Consider the following 18,232-nt stretch of genomic DNA (forward strand, 5'->3'; position numbering starts at 1 on the left):
TAAACATTGGTTGTCTTTTTTATGTGAGGGGCTCATACTTTTCACTAAGATGCAGGTAGCAAACAACAAAAACAACATGAAAAGTGATGGTAAAAATCAATATGCATAGAAGAGTTTCTCCCTTATTATGGAGGGAAGGGTAAGTAAGACAAAGTGACATCCAAATGAAAAAGATTGGTGTATTTTTCAGTCAAATGATTGGAAGTTCCCAGTTTACTGGTTTGCATGCTGCTCTACACTTGTCCAGACTCATGCAAGCAGGAGCTCGAGTCAGGAGAAGTGTCACATCATCAATATCCATCAAATAAGACTCTTCCCCTCATACCTGGGACTGCTAGGATGGGATATTACCACATTCTACTCTTCTCTATCGAAGTGTCTTTTCAAAAATAGCTTCAAAAAATCCCTAGAAAGATATTTTTCTACTCCCTCTGAACAGTTTACCATGCCCTCGGACACAAAAGAGGGACCTAAATACTTCCAATATATAACACAGTGCAAAAGAATACTTGGAATATAATGCAAGATTTCACAACAAAACCATACAAACAAAATTTGTATTTGCAAAAGCATTACCTCAATGATCCCTAAATGGTAAAGAGCAGAACTGTCAAACCATTGAGAAAAAATCACCAGGAATAAGAAATGCATAGCTTGGTACAATTAAGCTAAATAAAAAACTTTGTGGGTTTTATGATTCTAGAGTTTCTGAATTTAGAGGTTTGGGAGTGTAGTAGTTCCTATTTTGTCATTTTAAAAATTTTCTTAATTTTATCCTTATTCAAATTTTCCTATTTGATGTTTCTTTCTTGTTTAAACATCCTTATTTATAGTTTTAAACCATCCAGACTTTAGACATCTGCATAGAAAATTTGACTAATGTTTTATGTTTGTCCTTATAAAAATAAAGCAACTTGGTTAAGTTTACTAAGAAACAATTATTCATGATGAAGAACAAAACTTAAATAATATATTCCAACCTTGCAGACATATATAAACTTCATTATGAGAATATAACTAAATCATTAGATCCATATTCAAAGGAACTGTGCATATGTTTTAAAAAAATACATTTGATTGTTCCTAGGAGTGTATCTTTCATCCTATACTTTAGCTTCTCTTATATGGGAAAACTGAAATGTGAATTACAAAAACGCTGTGAACAAACACAAAACAATTTATATCAAATACATGAACACTTTAGCATACAAGTAACTGTATATATATAATATTACAGAGGTATTGGTCAAATGAACGTGATCAGAAAATGTTCATAATTACATGACAGCTAAAAACGTGGTACAACAGATGAACAGAAAACATCAAGTGAGGACAATCTTTCCATTGTAATAAAATCCTAGGTTGTTAACCTCTTTTAATCTTGAAAAGTGCTGATGCCCAATAATTCGGTTAACAATAATAAAACTTACAAAGCATGCAAGTTATGCCACGGAAATAGTACAGAAAATACCAAAGATGTAACAAGGAGAGAACATGTTGGTGTTGTCCTGAGTCATGCTGTGATGTGAGTCATGGGACTCAGCTTACAGAGTGGCTGCACATGTTCCCACCACATTGCAACATATGGGGGAAAAGGTACTGTAGCTGAGTAGCATGCAGGCCAATCCATCTCAGAAGTGATCAAATATGTATGATTTGTTTATGTAACCTGTGTAAACATGCTGACACGTTGCTCTGCCTGGTTTAAAAGCACCAGTCTTGACTGATCCAGCTTGATTTTACTCCTGTGAGAAGAATGGTACGCAAAGAAATTAAAGTATGGTACCCTTGAAGTCGTTTGAGCACTGGAAACAAAAGTGTGGATTCCTACTTACTTAAAATATGAGTTTTCTAGATATGTCACACATTTGCAAAACATTTTTAGGTGAGGATTAGAGCTTTAGCATATCCAAATATATTATGGAAGACGTTAGATCAGCAGAACACCAGGAGTTCATAGATGTATACTGGACTTGGGCTTGAACATAAAGAACACCCCACAAACAAAAAACCAAACCACCCCCAAAAACTCCTTCACCCTCAAAACCTCCTCCTCCAGAAAAAAAACAGAAAAGAAAGGCCCAAACGAAAAAGACATGCAGATGCGCCCACAGTATGTGTATTTCAGCTTTAGGTATCCTTCAAAACATTTAAACATTTAAAATAACAGAAATATATTTCTCATTGTTTTTGATTTTCAAGGTTATTCCTGATCTTCACTAGACGCTAAATAAGACACATTTAGGTCCTTTCTTTCAGAAAAAAGCTGCAGGCAAAACAAAAAGTAAATCATACCATGTTAAACACGGAAACTTCCGCATTAGAATTTTTTCCCAGCATCTTTAAATATTTAACCGAATGATTCAGAAAGGAAAAAAAAAAAAAAAAAAAAAAAGAAAATTCAAATACTTTAAGGTGCATCACGGATTGTAGCAGACATAGCAACGAGAAACAAAACCTCACATTTAGCAATAAACCTCTAAGTTCCTCAGTTTATCTTCTGGTATAAATCTGATCTCACTTCTTAGTAATAACTTGTCAAGGATTCATCAAATAGCGTAGCTATGTAACAAATGCTCCATTTAAAGGGGAAGTCTGAAAGAAAGAGCTGAAGTACAAGATGAAGGACAATTTCCCTACTGGCTATGAACAAGTGCACATGAAATCAGGGGGGTTTGTGTAAGTTTATGTATCTCCTATGGTTACCAATTCTCAGCCAGTTTTCCAAACCTGAGCAAGTCAAAGTTGATACTAGGTAACAGTATCTTATAAACAGATAGTGCTTATATATCACCTTGAATATCAGAGGTAAGAAGGCACAGATTTTGTCACTCAATTCTAAATCATAAAATACTGAAAAATAAGTGTCTTCAACTGAAGACTAATTTCCAGGCAAGTGGTAGATTTAAAGTTAAATTACTCAGATTCATTAAATATTCCTTCCACAAAACCAAATTTTATTAAAACACTAAGAAATCCAGTATCCTTCAATCAGATTAATAATACGAAAACATTGTAGTAGCTATTCAGCAAACATTATAGCCTCATTACATAATTAACAATTAATATTAATATTTTAAACAATACTAATACTGTTTGCTTTGCTTTAAAGAATCCTCTTAAATAATCTACGGTCTTCTCAACTGAGCGGTCAATGTAATATCTGCAGTAACACATTCTCCAAAAAGTAGATGGAACAAATCAAGGATCAGGAAACAAGCTACTGAAATAATAAATATAAGTGTAATACTACTGAACACTGTACTCTGCAATAAAAGAAAGACTTAAAGAGTACCTTATTACACCTTTCTAAATTTAATTTCACTACACTTCACTGGAACGAACATATTTTCTAACTTTGGAAGTAATACTAGCAAATTAATTGCCAGTTCAAAACAAAACACCTGAAAAACTAAAAAACCACAACCAATCAAAAATGTCTCAGGCTCATCAACTGAATGCCCAAAAACCAACCACACACAAACCCCCTCACAAAAAAACCCAAAACAATCCAGAGAAACCAATCCAGACTGGAGTACAGCTGTCTGCACAAGCGACGAGATTCTATTTATGTCCTCATGTCTTCAGGTGCCAGAGGTGGTGATACCAGACACAGTCTGCTCAAGCCACAGATTGCAATCTGACCTTTTAGTGTCTTTCAAAATCCTGCCGAAATCCGTGATTTTGCTTTTCCCCTCAGACTGAAGCTGCTGACAAATTTCTACAGTCTAGAGATGTCCCAGTTTAAAATCAGTTGTCTCAGAAGTAACTAATTTAAAACTCCCCAAAACAAGTAAGAACTTAATATTTTTTCCTTCAATAATTCTATTTTTTTCCTGAGTTTTTAGTTGATACATTCACCTTATAATACAAACATTGGTCCCTTGGCTCTCCCTCATTATTTTGATTTCAGAATAGGAAAACTGTTGTTACTGCTCTCATTAGCCTGAGTAAGCACCTCTGCTAAGTTTATCCAGTAAAAGTAATGCTGATTTTCCTTAAAGAGTATTAATATTCTTTATTAATATCTTCTCAAATATTTTTAAATAACAGTTTACTTACATTTGTAGTTCACAGAAACAATTACAAAAACAAAACACTCTTTTGACACTGTTTATTCTGTACATATATACTAATTTCTCTATTCATCTAACAATTTTGTAAAGTTTGCTTTTCAAACATCTTTATAAATGGGTTCACATAAATTCATACAGCTCTTCCAGGATTTCCTAATCTCTCCAACTCCACTTTCCCACTTCAGATTATTCTCTCTCGGTACAGTCCAAGAATCTTGACTTACAATTGCCGTGCATTTCTAAGCAGGAAGAATTATACCATGAAACAAGACAGATAGTATAATTCATTCATCCAAAATATATAATATTTAAATTTTACCTCCTTGCTTTCATCCAAATCTGAGTCACTGCTAAACTCTTCTGTATTCAGATGTTCAAAATCAGACTCTCCAACAGCTATTGGTACTGTGACAGTAAGGCTTGGGTTGTTTATGAATGATGGATAATCATTGCCACCTATAACAGTGGCCATTCCATTTTCATTTTTGCCATAGTTTGCATCTATCCTTAGTTCAGTGACAGTACGATTGGAAATGCAGTGGTTTCTCTCATCACTCAACTGATCCATTGATGTTCTTTGATTTACAACAGCTTGTTTTCCCAAACAAGACTTTCGGATGCATTCACCTGCTCTTTTCTTCACATAATCTATTCCCTTCTGAATTCTTGCAACGGCAATCTGCAAGTTGTTCACTTCATTATCATCTTCTGTAACAGTAAGGTTGTCTGAACTAAATGAACTCAGCAGCAAGGCCAGAAATAGGTTCAATACCTAAAAACAAAACCAAAAACAGAGCTGATTTTTTTTTTTCATTTTTCATTCACATGCTTCTTAGGAACCCATTATGAACACAGGCCTTGTGTTTTCATTTACAGTATACGATTCTTAACGTAGACAGTAAAAAAAACCACAAATACAATTTAAGCACAATACCTTCCCTATACCTCAGCAAAGGAGATTTTGCGGCTTTACATTACTTATGTTTGTACAAGGTCAGAAATTAAGGATTCTTTGGTACTGTCTGAACAGATTCAGCACATTTACTTTTCTGGCAAATTGCAGCACTTTGATCTGCACAGAAAACACATTTTCTATGTGCTGGTCCAAACTCACACAAATATTTACTTGTATGCAACATAAAAAATGAGGAATGCACCGTCTCTTAACACCCAAGTCAACCTTTTCCCACAACAAGACAAAACATAGAACATATATCAGTTATAAAAGCCCAGAGGTTACCAGGAACTCAAATGCCAAAGCAGCAGAGTACCAGCTCTTAAAATCTTCAAATCAGCTCTTCTATCAGCTTGGAAGATAAATAAAAAAAAAAGTGCTGGGAACACAGAAAGACAAATGGGTAAAACAGCCCTGAACATACAGCTGGGATGTCTGCTCATGTAAAGAGTTTTCCTAGAGCTACAGAATAAAATCAGAATATAGTAAACACTGTGGAAATATTCATATGTGGATATTTCATTCCACGAAGTTCAATCTTCTGGTTTAGAAAACTACTTACGGAGTTTAACCAAACAGCTTCATAGTTCTCTTCATTATAAGACAATAGATTAATAGAAAATCCTGAAGCAAGTGACTGTGCAACTTGAAGCAGTGCTGGCTTGGTTTAAAGATACTTGCCCTATACCCCTCAGAAATTTCATTCCTAAAGAATACTTCTAGAGTGGCTAATTTAAAATCTCCTCTGCTACTGACAGTTGTTTAAAGCAGAGATTTAGAATAACAGGGAATGAGAAAAGCAGAGCAATAGGCAGAGCAAAGAATGTCTTAAATACTGGCAAGTTAAAAAATATAAAACATTTAAAAAGAGAAATTTATACTCATACAAACTAGTGCCAATCTGATGCTTTCCTTTGAAAAAGAAAAAAGTAGATATAGTACAGGCCATGTTAGAAGTATCTGTAGAAAGCACTTATGAAATAGGAAGCAAAAAGTGAAGAAGCAAAAGAAAACCTGAAGTAATTGGATCTGGGTTTTTTTTTTCTGCCTAACAACTTTGTTCTAATTCAAGTTTTCAAGTTTCATCACTCCATTTGTGTAAAATGCTGGCTGTGCAGCAAGCAGGTCTCCAAATGGCATACATTTCAGAGTCTTAAGAATGCAGTGGCAGTCATTTAGACATGAAAGACCAGAAAAAGTTTTTAAAAAAGGCCCGATAACCTGCCTATGTGTGACTGGAAGCAATGACTAAATTGGGTAGGGAGAAAAGCCCTGCTATATCCTCCTCTGCAAACAGGAAACTTCCACCCTGGAAGTCCAACCCTGGGGATGCCTTTGCTCTTCTCTCCCTCCTTAGGCAACCAGGGGTAGTTCACAATACCCTGAACAGCCCGTGTTGCACAATTTCATCCACATCCTCTAAACTGCACTCTGGACCCAGAGGGGGTTCGTCCTCCAAACTGAGGACTCTAGACAGGATCAGAAATCTAACAAACAGAAAACTCAGTTTCAAAACCCACACTCATAACGGATCCAACATAATAAAAATCATACTCAAAAATCACATTTAATAATACTTTTGTAATTAATTACTGGTTCTCTTACCTTTCATATTCTAAATTAATTGTAAAATTATTTTGGTTACATACCACCAGATTTCCAATCACCATGACCATCATGAAGACTGTAAGGCACATGGCTTGGCCTGCAACCTCCATGCAGTCCCACATGGTTTCGATCCATTCTCCACACAGCACTCGAAACACAATCAGGAAAGAGTGGAAAAAGTCATGCATGTGCCAGCGAGGAAGTTCACAGTCACTGGAGATCTTGCAGACGCATTCCTTGTAGCTTTTCCCAAACAGCTGCATCCCAACCACAGCAAAAATGAACACGATGATGGCCAGCACCAGGGTCAGATTCCCCAGAGCCCCCACGGAGTTGCCAATAATCTTAATCAGCATATTTAGGGTTGGCCAAGATTTTGCCAATTTGAAAACTCGTAACTGGGGAAAAAAAAAAAATACAGGCATTATTTGCAGTAGTTACAAAAATTGCTATAAACATGACAGCGTATTACAAACTAGTGACTCTCAGCAACAGCAAAAAGAAGAAACTTCAACATGATTCCAACAACCACAACTTTCATAGCGTTTCATGAAACCCACACTTTTAACATGTAATGAATTTTAGACCTTGTGCTTTTTGTTCCTGTTTATTTGGGTTGGTTTTTTGGTATTTTTTGTGGGGGGAGGGTGGCAGGTTTAGCATATCTATTATTTTCCACATGAAAGAAGCAGTACACTGGTTGTATTTGTTCAGACAGTGGATTCTGAATATGTTATACACCTTGGACATTACATGTAGAAACAAATAAAAATATTTTTCTAATAAAATAAAGATTTTTTTTTCTTTTTTTTTTCTTTTTTTTTGCTAAGGGGAAAAGAAAAATCAATCTTCTTAAAATTTATTGAACCCGTTAATTTTATAATTCCTACATTTTAAAAGAACACCTCTATCCTTCTTGCTATTTCCAGATATGAAAGTCAATAAGACTACAAATGTTTTCTATTTCTCAACATATGCTAAACAAATTGGACATTTCACTGACATTTACCCTTCACGTTTAAACAATAAAATTACAGCTCTTTCCCTCAAAAGAATATTTGCTTCTGAACAATAAAATGGCATGTAGTATTCAACGATAAATAATTTTTAAAATATGCCTGCAGAGATATCCTGTGTCGCTTACTAAAAAGTATACTTAATGCTAAAAGGTGTCTGATTTATATGAATAGAGTTGAAGTACAAACATAATTCATTAATTAATGCAGATGTATTATTTACCAATCTGAATGATCGGAGAACGGATAATCCATCCACGTTTGACAAAAAAAGCTCCACCAAACTAAGAGTAACTATAACACTATCAAAAATATTCCAGCCAACTTGGAAATAATTAAAAGGATGCATGGCAATTATCTTGAGAACCATTTCTGCTGCAAAAATTCCAATAAAAACCTGAAGAAAAGAATTTTATTGTTACTTTTTGGATGAATATGAAGAAGTTGAACCAGCAGATAAGGAACAACTGAACAACTGAATCCTCTTACAGCAGGATGTCACTACGTAAAATTATCACAAGCTGAACCCCACAAAGAAGGTAAGTGGCAACACCAAAATGAGCTGTAGCATAAATACGAAATGTCAGTTAAAGCTAAGATACATTTAGTATCTACTGAAGAATAAGCTATTCCTACCAGGCCTCCAGTTTGCTCCTTATATTTGCCATCCATCTAATTTAAGGAACTTTCCCCAGCAAGATAACACGCTCCCTCTTGTCAGAATGGAAGCTGCTTTAACAAAGGTGTGTGGGAAAACATGAATTGGTCATAAATTGGAGTGATGTACTATTAATAAAGTCTATATAAGAACTCATAAAAAAGCTTATCTTCTCTGCCAAAAAAAGGTCAGTTGTGCCAATGCTTGTGTTTGAACTAAAACTCCTTTCTGACTCTGAATGCCTCTGATATCTCCTGACGCAGAAGGAACAACTGAAAACAGCTACCGACCCTCACCTATTTGTCTTCCCTATCTTTTCCTCAAAAACATCCTACATTTATTTTAAATAGCAACATGAGATGTTTATCTGCTACAGATAATTATCTCTAATTCCAGGTTAAGGTGAAAACACTGAACTGTATCTGTATTGGCTGAAAACACCAGCATACCATTTAAATATTGATACATTAACTCTGTACTTAAGTCTGAGTATGCTACCAACATGTATTAGAATTTCACATATTCTCATAACCAAATTTTTTAGTATTTTTTCTACATCATAATCAGCAGAATAACCACTTAGAATAAGCATAGGCTAAGAAGTATAATATATCTTTCTTATGTTATTATTTATGTTATAAACCAAACAAAGCTACCTCACCAAACCAAACTTACAGACTGTGTCCACCAAGGAAAAGAACCCAGCCGTATCAACAGATACTCTTAAAGTCAAGCATTCTTTGCCTTCCAAATTGTTATGGTCCAATCAAATAAATAGTCTTCAAGGAAATACAAAATCAACACACAGAAATAGCAGTGAAAAATAATCACCCAAAATAGCATTCAGCCCTTTTGTGTTATCAATGGTACCTACACTAAAAAGGACCTAATTGGGTTCCTACTTAGTTTTGTAATACTTAACAAAAACATGTCGGATTTCTTTCAGTTTCATGTAATTCAAATTCTGGCTTTTGGAAGCTCTGTTGAAGAAGTTGTAATACAGAAATCAAACCTGAAGATACAACATCTCTCAAATACTTTTATATACAACATATTCCAAATGGTATTTTAGACTATTTTTCATACAATCAAACCTTTAGTATTTATTTTATGGGATGACAGTAAAAACAATAAAAGCAATTCTGTTCCAAAGAGAAACCAATTTCCAACTCTATAAAATGTTACAGATTGAAGGACTTACCAAATTTCCTACTGTAAGTACAGCCACAAAATGGTCAGTCATTGGATAATGTTCCATGGCCATAAATAGTGTGTTTAAAACTATGCAAACAGTGACAGCCAGATCAACAAGTGGATCCATTACAATTAATTCAACTACACGCTTTACTTTTAACCAGGGCTCACAACACTCCCAAATTAAGAAAGTGTGGGCAAATTTATCCCAGCAAGGCGGACATTTTTGTCTGGATCCTTCAAGTTCTGGAGAAAAAGAAAAATTTACAGTGAACAAGTTTTGGAGAAAGTAATTTTTTTATCTGCTTTTTGAGGCTTTAGTCTTTATGCCTGGAACCACTAAGGACACTTGGAGGAGCATCCTCAGATTTCCAGGAACTTAATTTATTGTTCCTGACCAAAAGATATTAAAAGACTAGAAGAAAAACCTCAAGCATTCTGAGCAAATAATTTAAAAACCTGTCTATTTTTAATGACATACGGTCTTGTTTAAAAAAAAAAAAAAAAGCCATAAAAACTATGCTTATAATGTTTAGGGATCTTCTCTCAGTAAAACTTTACTTCAAAGTCCTCTTATATATCTAAGTACTTATTTTCAGGAAAAAATAACATTAATTTTAGCCTGAATAGGGTTTTGAAAATTATTCAAGCTTTTTTTCATGATTTTCACTTGTAGTCATTCTACTGTTTCAAGGAATCCTTTCACAAATTTTGTTCTCCTTATTAAATAAAGCCTGGACTTTAGTTTTCTCTAATATTTTTATGGTATAGGTAGTGCAAAATGTATCACAAGGCATTTCCTCCAATAACTGCATTGCTAAGCATGAATAACTAGCATAAAACACATACACATTACCTATTTTAATTAGAATGAGGTTTTTACATCAGCCTGCTAATTAGATTCCTTCCTTTCTTTTTCACTATGTACATGCATTTTTTTCCTGTTACTCAGTTTATGTATTTGCAATGGCTACATATTTTTTCTTTTCTGTATCTGCATGTGATATAAAACCTTCAAGCAAGTCTAAGACAATGTCAAGAAAGTTCAAGCATCTACAGTTTTAACACACCTTCCATTCTATTTGTGATAACATCAGCTAGACTCATGGCCCTTTCCCTTAAATCAGGATCCTCCAGCAACTCCATTGGTATTTGATACGAACTTGTACGTCTGTTTTTTATTTCTATTTCTGTGGTAGTGCTCTATTTAAAAAAAAAAAAAAAAAAGAGAAAAAAAAAGTGTGTAAATTAAACTTCAGAAATACTGTGATGTTTTTTAAATTACTGTTTTCAATATATATTTCCTAATACTGTTAATACTTATAAAACATTAAGAAAAACATTTGGATACTTAGTTCCCATATTTCCACTGCATTATACTCAAATAACATCACTCCACTTTAGACACCAAGAAATTTTGGAGGGGGCTACAGCCAAGAAAACCAAGCAAGACACACAGAACTTGTGTAAAAAAATTTCCCAGTTCCATATTTCTCTACCAATATTTCCATTCTAAACTAGTTCATTCACAAGATACTTCTAATAAGTGATTAATGGTAGGAAGATTCTGCAGGAACAACTATTCCATAAAAGTAAGTTTTAGAGATCAGTTTTGATCTCTATGCCCATTCAAAATCAATTTAAATTATATTTTCTAAATTGAATTGTTGTCAACTCTGATTTATTTTATGAATTTCAACTGAAGAAATAGCATAGGTCTGACTTAATTGATCCCAAAAATGAATACTTGTTTTACACAATTTTATGTTAAACAATGAAAGCTGTGTTTTAACTATAGTATCGAGCACATCTCAGTTATGAAGAAGTTTTGAGTGCATAAGGATGGGTAGATTTTTTTAAGAACATTAAATAAATGCATGAAAATAAAAGTATAATAAACTGCAAGAAGATCATAACTGCAAGGCATCTAGCTGATTACTGCAAGGAAGCTGGCTGATGTACTTTCAGGTGCTGTGACCCATATAGAAATTTCTGTTTCAGTAAAATAACGTTTTTAGGAAAAAACATGCAAATGCCTCTGCTCCATTCCTGACGCAGACTGAGGGAAAAGGAAAAACTGAGCAGAATTAAAATGCTTTGCTGGTTTGGGGGTTTTGTGGTTTTTTTAATTATACCCTAATCCTAGCCAGTGAGCAATTCAGACAAGAGGAAAAACTGTTTTCAGAATTTTTTAAAATATCAATGTAATCTTAAAGACTATGTTATATCTTCCTAATACCAAATGTATGAACAAGGGAGAAAAGCAGATCGAGCATATTACTGACAGAGAATGAGAAAATGCACTTAAAAGGAGGCTAAAACCATAAAGAAAAAAAAATTTGAAATAATCTAATAATGTACAGGAAGCTTAAGAGTTGAACATCCTATTTTGGGCTCTAAAACAGATTTTGCAATGGAACATTACTAATTTGATTCGTTAAGCAGATGTGTGCATATCCTTGCTTTGCAGGTATGTAAAACCTTACTGCCTTGTTCTCTTTCATGCTTCAGCCACTCGCTTTTGACTGAATCATTTCAAATCCATTTCATTACAGTAAGATCTGCAAAAGCATTCACCACTTCCCATCCATTTTCAAAGCAATAATTTAATTGAAACATTCTATATGCAATAAAGAAAGATCATGAAACCTGTAGTAATTTATAACTTTCTTACATTGCCATCATTCGTTGGTTTATCTATTACCACCTCTGGAAGAAGTTGCCCAGTAGGGGACAACAGACCTGGAGGTCCATCCACCAAGGAAACCACCCCATTGCAATCCACAGTGCTGTGCATCTTCCCATTCACTGGGAAGACTGTCAGCCTTCTTGACGACCTACTGGCCTGGCTAATGTTACTACTGCGCCGTTCGCCGTGCCTGCGCGGCAAAAACAGAGAACCTCTTCTGCTCGAATTATCCTCAAACGTGCTGTGCTCATCGTCAGCAAAGTCATTTTCAGATCCTCTCTCTCTTCTGTAGTCTCTAAAACTGAAAAGACTTGTTCTGCTACTAGGCCTGGGAGAAAACAGGGAGCCATGAACACTGAGCAAAGACTGCAAAGGAAACATAAAAAATGACAGTCTGAAGATTATAAGTGTACAAAATGCACGTCTGTGTATAAGAAAAACAATAATAATTTATATTCCCCAAGAATTTCCCAGTGTTATCTTTAATATCCTGCCTCAGGCTGATCTCAAAGATGCATTACAGATGAAAATGTCAACTGAATAGGTAAATTTACAGTGTACCTAAAACAGTAACTGGAGAAAAAAAAAATAACACGTACAAGGCCATAGTAGTTTCAATCTCTGCCTTAAAGAGCAAACCCAAGATTTCCATAAACTCCAATGATCCACATAAATCATGCATTACGTTAAAAGATATCAATACCTTTAGTCTTCTAAATTTATACATCATACCTATATTTTCCTTTTATGAATTAAGAAGGAATTTCTATTTCAGATTAACTAGGAAAATGCAATGCTGCTGTGCACGTTAAGGTCCCAATTAATAAAATGAGAGAGAACAAAACACTTTTTAAAGGTACACTCTAGAAAATAATACCAACAGTAAGTTGGTACTTATAAGAATGCTACACTATTTTTCCTTTGTTGCCTTACATTGCAAAGTTGCAGTGAAATTTGTTGGATATGACAGTAATCTCACAAATGGCGAAAATAACAATTGTATTACTCACAGTACCTGGTGGGGTGATGTTAATGACTTCCCATAAGTTAGTCTGTTTCCGTCAAAAGAAAAACGGAAACCTTTCCTTTTTATACTGCCATCTGATTCAGATTTTGGAAGCTTTTCATCCTTCATGTCATCCTCTTCTCCAGAGAGCTCTCTCTGCCTTCTTTTCTTCCTTCTATTTCTCCTTTCTTTGGCACTTTTTGAGCTAAGCTTGGATGCATCTGAAGAACTATCTGAGGGTGCAGCATTCCTACTTTCACAGCTGTATTCAGTCATCTCTGCTGCAGCTGCTGCTATTGCCTGCCACAGCAATTAATTAACAAGATGCTTTATAAATCACACTGTTTTTAAAGAGTGACATAGCCCTTGTTCCCAAGATTCGTATCAAATTACTTCTAGTAAACAGCATAGTAAGATTTGAGCAAAACTACAAATGAAATTCTGAAGTATGAATGGAATTTGAATGGTGTTCTACTTAGCATCTGTATCGTGGAGTCAGCCCACATCTTCTACAGTCACAAAGTTCATGAGAAAATATTTGAAAATAAATAAATTTATTAATTAGAATGAATGCAACATCAAACAAAACAGCTAAACTGAGTCACACTTCAGTCTGTTAGTTTAGTAAACTAATCCTAACTTTTAAGTAGCTTCCTTAAGCTGCTTCCAGTCTTTGATTCACTGGCAGCAGCAAAAGTAGCAAAAATGAATCAGAAATTTATAGCTGAAAATATTTTGCACTCTAATCAAAGTTTGAAAAGTATTGAAATTATTTCTATGATGAGAATTTGGAAAATAATCATGAGAGTTTACTAGATACTACCCCAAGATAACAGAAATTTATCTAAAACTATTTTTCTTATTTGGAGACTACTCTTTGTTCTCAGTTTAGAAACTCACTAACACTTTAGATATTATATATTTAAAAAGCAATAAAGAGGAATAGAAAAGGCAGTTTAAAGTATTTGTGAGATACATTAAAGAATGGATTTTTTTATATGTGAATTTAATTATTGGTTTTCTTTGAACAAAGAGCATGCAAAGGAACACGCTGTGGCCTAGACTGTTATTAGAAAATACCTGAGCTTCTTCTTGCTGCTTCCGCAGTTGTTCAAGCTTCAGCTTAAAGTCTGCCTCCCTCTGCTCTGCTTCAACAATAGTTGCCTGATTTTGTTCTTCATAGGCCATGGCAACCACAGCCAAAATCAAGTTAATCAAATAGAAGGAACCCAGAAAAATCACCACAACAAAAAATATCATGTATGATTTGCCAACAGCTCGTAGTGTCTATAGGAGGAAAAGAGAAATCAACCAGCTGGTGAAGAAATGTGTCAGTTGTGCAGTTCATAAGCATTAATGACTTTGAAAAGTGCAAAACTAAGACTTAGTTGGTTTTTCTTCTGTAGTAAAATCATTCAAGTTTTCTGAATTACAAAGTAATAAAAAAAGGAGCATTCTTGTATGTGAAAAACATGCCTAAAGATCATGCTGCTTTGGGACAAACCTTTTTTAATGCCTAATAATCTTGAAAAGTATGTGGGATCAGAGTTATTAATGTAAGTCACATATCACAGGTTGGAGGATTACCATGTATTAGCATGCTTTCCATTTGAAATAACCAAATGAATTTAAAAAGGCACAATTGATTAGATAATTAGAAGATAGTATTTATTATAATTAAAACATTTGCACACACCATATAATGAAAGTCTACTACAAAAAAGTTAATTTATATCAAGTCATGCATTTTAAGTTATAAAAAATAGGATTAAGAATACTGAAATTAAGGTTTAGGTTCTGCTGTCATTAAGTCTTTTTACAATTTAAACTCAATATTGACATTTTTGAAAATGGCATGAGGCACAAAATGAAACATACACTGTAAAAATTAATTAAGAATTAAAAAACCCTCAAGTGCCTCTTCAGAAATCATGTGAGATTCTGGACAAAGTGTCCATGTCTGCTTAGTTTTGCAACTGAATTTGCTTCCTTTGATAAATTTTAATAGTTAACAATAGCAATGGTATGTAATATAAATAAGAATGGCCTTTCCATGATTGATTTGGGGCCAGTAACACACTAACCACAATTTTTAAGATATACTCACCAACTGATAAAGATTTTCCCAGTAGTCCTGTGTCATCAGTCGAAACAGCGACAAGAAAGCCCAACTGAATGTGTCAAAGCTAGTATATCCATAGTTGGGGTTTTTACCAGCTTTCACACAGATAAACTCTTCTGGGCATTTACTAGGAGAGGAAAAAAAAAAATAAAAAGAGGCAAAACAATCCATATACAAATTTCATATAACTTTTTTTTTTTTTAATTAATGTTTCTTGAGCTTTTTATGAAGCTTCATCTGCGGAAAGTGCTGCTATTTACGGCTTAAAACAATTCAAAAATTAGTGAGGAAATTAAAAGTCTCTTCTTTAAAGAATAATAAGAGAGAGCAAACAAGTAATGACATTATTTCCTTCTATCTCCTTTCACAATTTTTGAACAAAACAAAGTTTATTATCAACAGTTTGATATTACCTCGGCAGATATCTCCTAAATGAAAATAATATATGTACTTAACACAGAGATTTCAATAGGTGGATACTTCCATGCAGGAAAAAGACAGCCAGCATATTTTCTGCTGAACTTTGCCTGTCAGTGAGGTTGGCTACCAGATTTCTTGACTTCTTCACATCTGTGAGCCGAATTAAGAAATTCTACCGATTTGTCAAGAGCAAATAAACAGCATAGGGATACTTTTATCTCATGAAACTTTCCATACTAGTTTTGAGAGTAGGTGATGCAATCTTGATATCAAGTGTGAGCACACTGTTTCAATTAGGATGGAAGATTGCTTCTCATGTATGTATGCCTATCTGATGTGCATTTATACACATACACAAAATTATCTCATAGTTACATGTATAAGCTAAATGTTTACAAAAATAGTTTGAGTATGCACATTTTAAAGCTATTACCAACAAAAACCAAGGGATAGAATGATAATTCATAAGCATACAAAATTATGTGATTTTGTTACAAAAAATTGTCAAAGAAAGAGAGCCATGCATGCAGCTGCCAGACAGAGGAAGCCTAAAGATGTCCTCCCAAAATCTGGTCATAAGTCTCAGTGCTCCATGCCTTCTTTAGGGTTGAGAAATGGCAGAGAACCAATGATAAAGAATGTTCTTAAGTCATGGATAACACAAGGTCTACCTGCTAAGTGGAATTTTCTAGTAACATGAGCTTTTAAAACAAATTTCTAGCAATGTATTTTGTCATTAAACATTTTTATTCATTCAAGTGTCTAGCTACTAGGAACCATGACCATATTATTATTGACTGTCATGTTAGGTAACTAAATTAGCTTTTTAAAGTTTAGGTTCATATTTTTTTATGTTATATAGACAGATAATATGTAATTTTCAGTGTACCTTACCCTGCATCTGAGCTATTGCCACAAAGCAGAAAATTCTTTGTTCCTTCTAGGTGATAGAAATGACCTAAAAAAAAAGAAGAAGTAACATATTTACAAATTAAAGGAGTTTTGGTTGGGTTTATTTTGGTGAGGATGAACCTATGTTCAAGTCATCTTGTTTCGAATGTTCATAATCTCCCATTAATGTTTTCCCAATGGTGGGTTCAAATACTGGCAGAATCACAGAATGTCTTACATTGGAAGTGACCTCAAAGATCATTTGTTTCCAAAACCACCGCCAGGAATGCCACTAATAGATTGGGGCCCCATGCAACCTGGCCTTGAACACTTCCAGGGATGGGGAAACCACAACCTCTCTGGGCGACAAAATAAAAACATACTGCCAAAAATAAAATTCTAGAATGATGATTAGAACATAAATTGTGTATTATTTTCTTGAGTCACTACATACTGAATACCCTTCCAAAATAGGTAAGAGATAAAGCTCCTCTTATTCAGTAAGTAGATTATAATCAGACAAAGCCTATCTCCTTTCAAATGGAACATTTATAATGGCTTTCTGGCAGTTTTGAAGTCAGAGCAACATTAACTTGTACATCCTGCGACCATTTCACATCCCTAGAAAATATGAAGGCAGCATTTTAAAAAAAGACAGGCATTCCAATTACAATGTTCTAACAACTGCTGTACTATTAACAACTTAACAGAATTGTTCTTTTAATTATAACGTGGGAGCCTTCAGAAAAAGAGAAATATATATTGTTATTAATGATTAACAATTGTGCTGCCCTTAAAAAAAAAAAAGAAAAAAAGAAAAATAATACAGTTAGAAAGATAATAATGAATTAGGGAAGACGTTTATAAGAGTGAGGGTAGTCCTCATTCAGTGGGACCTAGGCAAACTGGAGAAACAGGCTGACAGGAGACATATACAATTCAGCAAAGACAAATGCAGCTGTGTATCTGGGAAGGAAGAGCCCCTTGCAGTAATTCAGGCTGGGAAGTGCCTGGCTAACAACAGCTCTGCAGAAAACGTACTGGGAACTTTTCAGGACAGTGAACCAGGAGAGCCTGAGTCAGCAAACACCCAAGAAGGGCCAGGGCTGCAGGAGCAGAAGGGCAACCCACAGAGCGAGGGAAGGGACTGCCCCCCTCAGCTCTGCACTCGTTAGACCATACCCAGAGTATTGCGTCCAGGTTTGATATCACAGTGCAAGCAGACATGGATAAAATGGAGCACAGGGTCACCAAGATCACGAGGGGCTGGATCACTCCCCGTGTGCTGGAAGGACAAGGAACCTGTTCAGCCTGGCAAAGGGAAGGCTCTGGGGGCAGTTGGTAGAAAGCATCCAGTAACTACAAGGAAGTTATCAAGGGGACACAGACAGTTTCTTCTCAACTGTGCATGGCAGAATAATGACAGGCAGCAGGGATAATTACAGACAAGAGAGGTTCTGAATAGATATAAGGAGAAACTTTTCACCATGAGGACAGCCAGGCACTGAGATATGGAAAAGAGACTGGAAAATATTATCACTCTTATCTCAACTAAATCAATCTACTGCCACTCTCAGCTGATGATCTCGAGGTACTT

At 34.8% G+C, this 18,232-nt stretch overlaps 1 protein-coding gene across 2 annotated transcripts in view; it reads right to left on the reverse strand.

The window, feature by feature from the left end:
• LOC120754911 (sodium channel protein type 2 subunit alpha-like) overlaps positions 1 to 18,232 on the reverse strand; it is a 61,114-nt gene that overhangs the window by 15,969 nt on the left and 26,913 nt on the right. For both annotated transcript variants that reach the window (XM_058421284.1, XM_058421283.1), the window contains exons 8-17: positions 16,639 to 16,702; positions 15,310 to 15,451; positions 14,283 to 14,489; positions 13,212 to 13,502; positions 12,182 to 12,562; positions 10,578 to 10,710; positions 9,515 to 9,753; positions 7,879 to 8,052; positions 6,681 to 7,037; positions 4,396 to 4,848 (exon numbers count right to left, since the gene is read on the reverse strand). In XM_058421284.1, the coding sequence (XP_058277267.1) occupies positions 4,396 to 4,848; positions 6,681 to 7,037; positions 7,879 to 8,052; positions 9,515 to 9,753; positions 10,578 to 10,710; positions 12,182 to 12,562; positions 13,212 to 13,502; positions 14,283 to 14,489; positions 15,310 to 15,451; positions 16,639 to 16,702 (2,441 nt within the window). The remainder of the gene's footprint in view (positions 1 to 4,395; positions 4,849 to 6,680; positions 7,038 to 7,878; positions 8,053 to 9,514; positions 9,754 to 10,577; positions 10,711 to 12,181; positions 12,563 to 13,211; positions 13,503 to 14,282; positions 14,490 to 15,309; positions 15,452 to 16,638; positions 16,703 to 18,232) is intronic.

This window comes from Hirundo rustica, chromosome 7 (genome assembly GCF_015227805.2).
Source record: "Hirundo rustica isolate bHirRus1 chromosome 7, bHirRus1.pri.v3, whole genome shotgun sequence".
NCBI lineage: Eukaryota > Metazoa > Chordata > Aves > Passeriformes > Hirundinidae > Hirundo > Hirundo rustica.